At 35.5% G+C, this 6000-nt stretch overlaps 1 protein-coding gene across 3 annotated transcripts in view; it reads left to right on the top strand.

Annotated features, from left to right (window-relative positions):
- Positions 1 to 6000, top strand: part of LOC117110246 (SH2 domain-containing adapter protein F-like) — a 43672-nt gene that overhangs the window by 31845 nt on the left and 5827 nt on the right. For all 3 annotated transcript variants that reach the window (XM_033252876.1, XM_033252878.1, XM_033252877.1), the window contains exons 3-5: positions 413 to 895; positions 1348 to 1492; positions 5354 to 5473. In XM_033252876.1, the coding sequence (XP_033108767.1) occupies positions 413 to 895; positions 1348 to 1492; positions 5354 to 5473 (748 nt within the window). The remainder of the gene's footprint in view (positions 1 to 412; positions 896 to 1347; positions 1493 to 5353; positions 5474 to 6000) is intronic.

Below are 6000 nucleotides of genomic sequence, written 5' to 3'. Positions count from 1 at the left end.
AGTGGATGCGATCTACAACCTCTGAATTTGCCTAGTAACGATGAATTCATCGAGAAAATAGTAATATTTTATGAGAAATAGTCTGTATTTCTCATTTTTTTTATTCTTTTGCGTAAAACTAAAATTCATGGCAATATTTTTCCATGATTTATAATAATTGAAGTAATGCAAATGCATATTTTCTAAAAAAATTCAATTTTTGTGAAATTTTTCCAGGAATGGGGCTTTAAACCTCTATGGTATCTCTCCACGGTGCCTGTATAAAATTAGTTTCCTACTATTATCCTACCATTGTAGCAGCTGTCTCTTAAATTGTCTTCATGAATTACTATAAACTTTGGAAGCCCAATTATTTTACATAAAATGTCTTGCATTTAATCCAGTATAACAACATTTTTTAAATTTTATATAGAAGGAGGAAGAGTAAGTAATGGAGCTGCCCCAGTAAGCAACCGCCCTAGTTACCATGGTAAACCAAAACCCCCACAGGACCACCCGGAACCCATAGTCCCACCTGGAGGTGATGTTAAAACGCATCACAATGGCTTAACTTTAGAAAACGGGCGGTTATCACCAAGAGTACAGGAAACAATACATGCAATTTCTACGATGCGATCAGAGGAACGACAACGCCTTCAGTCGACACCTGACACGGATTCAAGGCCGGGAGGCGAGTACGATGAGCCATGGGAATGGCAGATGAGGAGAAACCGGGCCAAAGAAGAAGCTACCTCACCCACCGACATTAGTATACCAAGGTCTAGGAGTAGATCCGACGTGGCCAGCCTTAATCACGGATTGAGACCGACACCAGAAACAGATAACAGACCACCAACAGAGTATGATGAACCCTGGGAATGGAAAAGAATCCGTGGTATGAACCAAGCAGCACATGGTATGTATAGCATCATAACCCACAATGCATTGTAATTTGCATACTTCCTGTGAATGAATATAGAATATTATTTAAAGTATACCACAGTAAGAAAATGAGTTGAAATAACGCTGTTAATTCGAAGGGTATTTCCTTGGGTGTTGTAGTCTGGTTTAGTACTGATTTTCAATTGTTCTTGGATAACACATAATTATATCATCGTACAGATTGGATATTAAGCTAGAACTCTGTTCCTACTGTCTCTGTATTAACCAATGTACACAGTGATGTTATATTTATATTGTTAGCATTTTGTGGTGTGTCAGTAAAGAGGGATAATTTTATTTTCATTTAAAAAGACAGCGTGATATTAACAATTGGCAATTCATGACCAGTATGCATAAATATATAAATGCAACCAACACAATGTCAATATATTTTGTTTTATAATTTCCTTTTTCTCAATACTACAGGAGGTAATAGAGAACATACTCAAATGAGTCGTAGCAGTAGCTGTTCAAATAAACCATCTTCAAATTTACGGTTGGAAATTACAAGACCGAAACCAGACCCAGTAGGGGAATACGTTGACCCTAATAAGGCTCTCCAAGAACAGGGGTATGTATTGCAAGGTTTGCCTAAAACATGAAGTCAAATTTAATACATACATACAACATGCAGTTAGATCATTACAGATATTGTAAAGGAAAAGGTAGAAATTTAGCCAAAATGTAACAGAAAGAGAAGAGTGCAGAAAGTAAATTTTGGGATAGCGTGTAATTAATTTAGCTGGTTATACATTGAGGGTCTCGCCATCCACGAAGCCGCAAGGTTAATAGAAAAGGAACATGAAGTGGTACTAAAATTAATTGTAATGTGGTTTTTTTTTTAGAGTACCACTCCCCATCATGGCTTGATTTCGCAGAAGTATTTTGTGTTTATCATTTTGACCGGTACTTGGCTTCTATTCCTCACTACTTCACATTCAGTATTCAAGTCAAGCATTTTTCTGTCGATTAATCATCACAGCCTATGTATTAGCAGGTGTAGCATTTGGATGTTATCTCATGTTAGTGTATATTTCATACCTACTTGGTGGCGAGGGCCACCTTCGTAATGAAACTTGGGCCACCTTCATAATGGAACCTTTATGATGAAACTTTAAATGTCTAAATGCATGACAACCCCATCCTCGATAGATGGAAGTTGGCTTTATTGGCTTACATTAACTTGGGTTTCCTAGAATAAAATTTTTTATGTTCTTATATGCATGATTTATAGTATTTCATAGTGAAATTATAAGTAACTTTAGATCGTTCATCCTTTTCACTCCTAATCTTACGATAGGTAATGTTATGCATAAATGTAGGTGGGCTATATCCTGAAAGGAGGGATAGATTCACACCAAATAGATAAGGGCAAATAGAACAATTTATTAGATTATCACTCCGCCTGCGTCAAAAATTCGGGAAATATTGATGCGGGAATAAAAAAAAACTTTTTTTGCCGCATCAATTATTTCAACAGCATAAAAATACCAATGCTATTTTGTGACTTCAAATACATTTTCTTTAAAATACTATAAAATTAAACCAGTTTTTATACAATATTTACCATTACACACCAAATATAAACAGTCCCTTCCTCATTGATAAACACAAAAGTGAAATAATCTATTGTTCTGATTTAAAAAAAAAAACCAAAAAAACCGCCCTCCCTCATCAATAAAAAAAGAAAGAGTGATAATCTAATAATTTTTCTATGTGCACTAAGTAAATCTGGAATGATGTTCATCCAATAGATTGCATTTTGTGTGGAATGCTGTTGGTTATTTACATTGTGCTGGAATAATAATAATGAACTCCAAATTAATTGATGCTGTATCAGCGAAACTGGTTTGTTCCAAACTTGTTCCTAGATATGTAGGATTGAACATGAATTATGAAACATTAACCATAGAGATGAATTACAAAATGGTATTATTTAATAAACATTTTGTTCTAATGCATTCAGTGTGATTGAACTTGAGGAAATATTGTGCTAAGATCTCTGTCTACTTCAAACATTGAATCACTCCATGTGGAATGCGATGGATTTGTCTTTTGAAATAAGCTTCCTGCCCAAGATGCAGAGGTCACCGGCTGTTTCTAACCGTTCCACATTGTATTCTGTTATCGTGGGATATAGGTTTCCTTCTAGTGTTCCAGAAAAACACTGGAGAGTCTCCAAGGAGCTGATATTTTATTTAATTCTGAGCCCGTATTTATCCTTCTAGGCATATTGAATTCGAGATATGCAACATGAAGGTCACATTATAATATGTTTGCACTCATTAATCATTTGAATATGATACACGCCCTTAAACGGGAAAGGGCTACTCTTGAATAGGAACTGTTTTTGGCATTGTGTTTATAGAATTATAAGATTAAGTTACGTACTTGACTGGACTTATGATGTATTTCCTGTGTTGATGTGTGAGGTAATGTGAGATTACTTTCCGTAAATTCATGATGAGGATGGGATTATAAAAGAGGATTTAGTTGAAGACACTTTTTTTTAAATTATCGGGTATCTTGGTCTTGATTTTCCTGGTATAGTAGTGGTTGGAATAGTATCCAGGGTCGCGAATGTGGACGCTCCTATTTTTGTTGGGATAGAATGTGCCATGATGTGATATCCCAATTGAACAAGGCAGGATATCAACGAAAGTAGTAGATTTGCCATTAAGGAAGTTCGCCTACGCATGCTGACTCCCAAATAAAGGAAATTGGCAAGTTGTTGAGGAAGTGTAAAACAATCGATAGTCTTCAGGTCAAAATTTATTTTGGTTCATAAACAGTAAACAAAATCCTTAATCTAACCTTAAGTAAATGTTAGCCTTCAGGCTATATACCGAAATTGTGACACAAGCTCACAAATGGGCTGTAAACTCGCACTGCACTGTGTTGAGAAACAAGCCTCAATAGCCAGAATAGGGCGTAGAACGGGAATTTTGTGTGTTTGTGTAATAAATAAAGTATAACATTTAATCTTACTATTCCTGAAATTTAAGTTTAAAATTCCAACTGTAAGAGGTAAAATTTAGCCATTTTTGGATGGGAGCTAGTGAAAAATAAATAGAAACCTGCCGAAAATAAAAGCATTTTTCTCAAAACTTGATTTAATAAAGTTGATAAGGTGACAATTATTCAAACGGTCATAACTTTGCTTCCATACACCCGATTGAGTTCCACACAGTACCGACTGTGTTGAGATAAATCTCAGGCCCATAACCAGGTTTCTTTAAGAGGGGTTTAAAAAAAAATTTATTAGAGGCAGCAGTCTTGAGAGACCTGAGTGTTCTGGTGGAGGCCTGGGAGAACGCTCTTGCAGAGGCAATGGGGCTAAGGCCCTTAGAGCTGAAACATTCCACATTCGCGACCCTGGATACTATTCCAACCACTACTATACCAGGATAATCATTTTGATGGTTTTTAAAATGCAACAAGAAGCTATTACATTTTTTGATTGACAAGCTATTAAAAATGTGTACATATTGCCATGAATCCGTAAGCTTAGCCTGTGTTTAGATTTGCTCTTAGCTGCAGTAGTACAGCAAGTTCTATCAACTCAAATCTATTCCATTACATGTTTGCTAACAACACTAGTTGATAGAAATAATGTTGAAATTCAACATGCTAAGGCAATTTCATATTTTGTAATTTGTTACAGTTGTACTGTACAGTAGCTTTATTAATCCTGTAAAGTCGTTTGGTGTTTAGATTACATCATGCTGTACAGGTTACAGCTGTTATAGTGAACGTTTCTAACAGCTAAAGTACCCAGTTAAGTGTACAAGCAGCGTATTATTATAATTTAAACAGCTAGAACATGTGCAGTACAGGTATACTCATGCTAGCTATCTTATCTTGTACATTTCTACATCTCCCTACTTGCCACCCATGAAGATTGGTCTTTTATTACCTCAGTTGTGGAGAATTGCTTCCTGGTTAGATTAAATTAAAATACAAACTCAGACTATATCATAAATTCACATACATATCCATCAAAATGTTTATCTTTTTGGATATCATTAAAAAGGGATAGGTTTAGGATTCCCTGGCAGTGCTACATCCCCCTTTGACACTGAAAATGTCATTTAGATAGTCACATATTTTTGTGTCATATTTTTTTATGTGAGAATATTTATCCATTATGCTTGGTAAAATAAAAACAACAACTGTTTGTCAGTTGTAATATACAGTGCACCCTCCAAATGGCGGCCCTTTAATTCAAGTCACTTTTTCAAAGAACCAAAAAACAATCTTCAATTTATTAAGACTAAAAAATTCCAAATCCCAAGACTACCCCAAATGTTCAGGTCCCATAGGTGGTCTTTAATTGGAACTGTATCTAAACAAGCCACTAACTATAAAACAAATATAATTTGAATGAATTACATTAAGGTAAATTTGTTTTAAATTTCATTTTGTGTTTTAGGTGGTATCATGGTAAACTTTCTAGGAGTGATGCTGAAAAGAAGCTTAAATCCTGCCGTGAAGGAAGTTACCTAGTTCGTCAAAGTGAAAGTAGTGCAAAGGATTTCTCATTGTCACTAAAGTGAGTTCATAGTTTAAGAGTACCAAATAAATGTTCTTGACATACTTTTTCTATGTCTTTTGCTATCCTCCTTTTTTCTTGTTCTTGCTTAAACCATAAAATCATACAGAAATTTAAATGCACTCATGGGCAGTGAGCATCAATTTATGTTGCCTAGGCCTGGCAACTCAGAAAAAAAAATTATTTAAAACTGATAGTTCTGTAATCACCCTGTGTGCTATAAAATCCCTACTACCTTGGCCCAAGTCCCAAATAATAATGTTGATGAGGCACAAAGGGAGAGCTTTTATGGCTTAGAATCGTCCAGGTTTGCGCTTTTAGACCGCAATATGAAGAATTGGCAATCAAAATAATGTTGTTGGATTGGCAAATTAATATTTTTAGTCCAGAGTCTTTGTTGTGGCATTGGACAGTGGAGAGGTCTGATGGGCATGTAAATTTCTGATTTCATTCCAAGTTACAGTACTGTAGGTCTCCCCATGGCATGTTGGTTTGCTTCCAACATGTAGTGGGCCGGTGCAGCAGTC

This window comes from Anneissia japonica, unplaced genomic scaffold, assembly GCF_011630105.1.
Source record: "Anneissia japonica isolate Jap-2015-1 unplaced genomic scaffold, ASM1163010v1 scaffold673_len1821605_cov196, whole genome shotgun sequence".
NCBI lineage: Eukaryota > Metazoa > Echinodermata > Crinoidea > Comatulida > Comatulidae > Anneissia > Anneissia japonica.
Note: the sequence above shows the minus strand (reverse complement) of the source record. Positions and strands in the feature narration are given on the sequence as shown.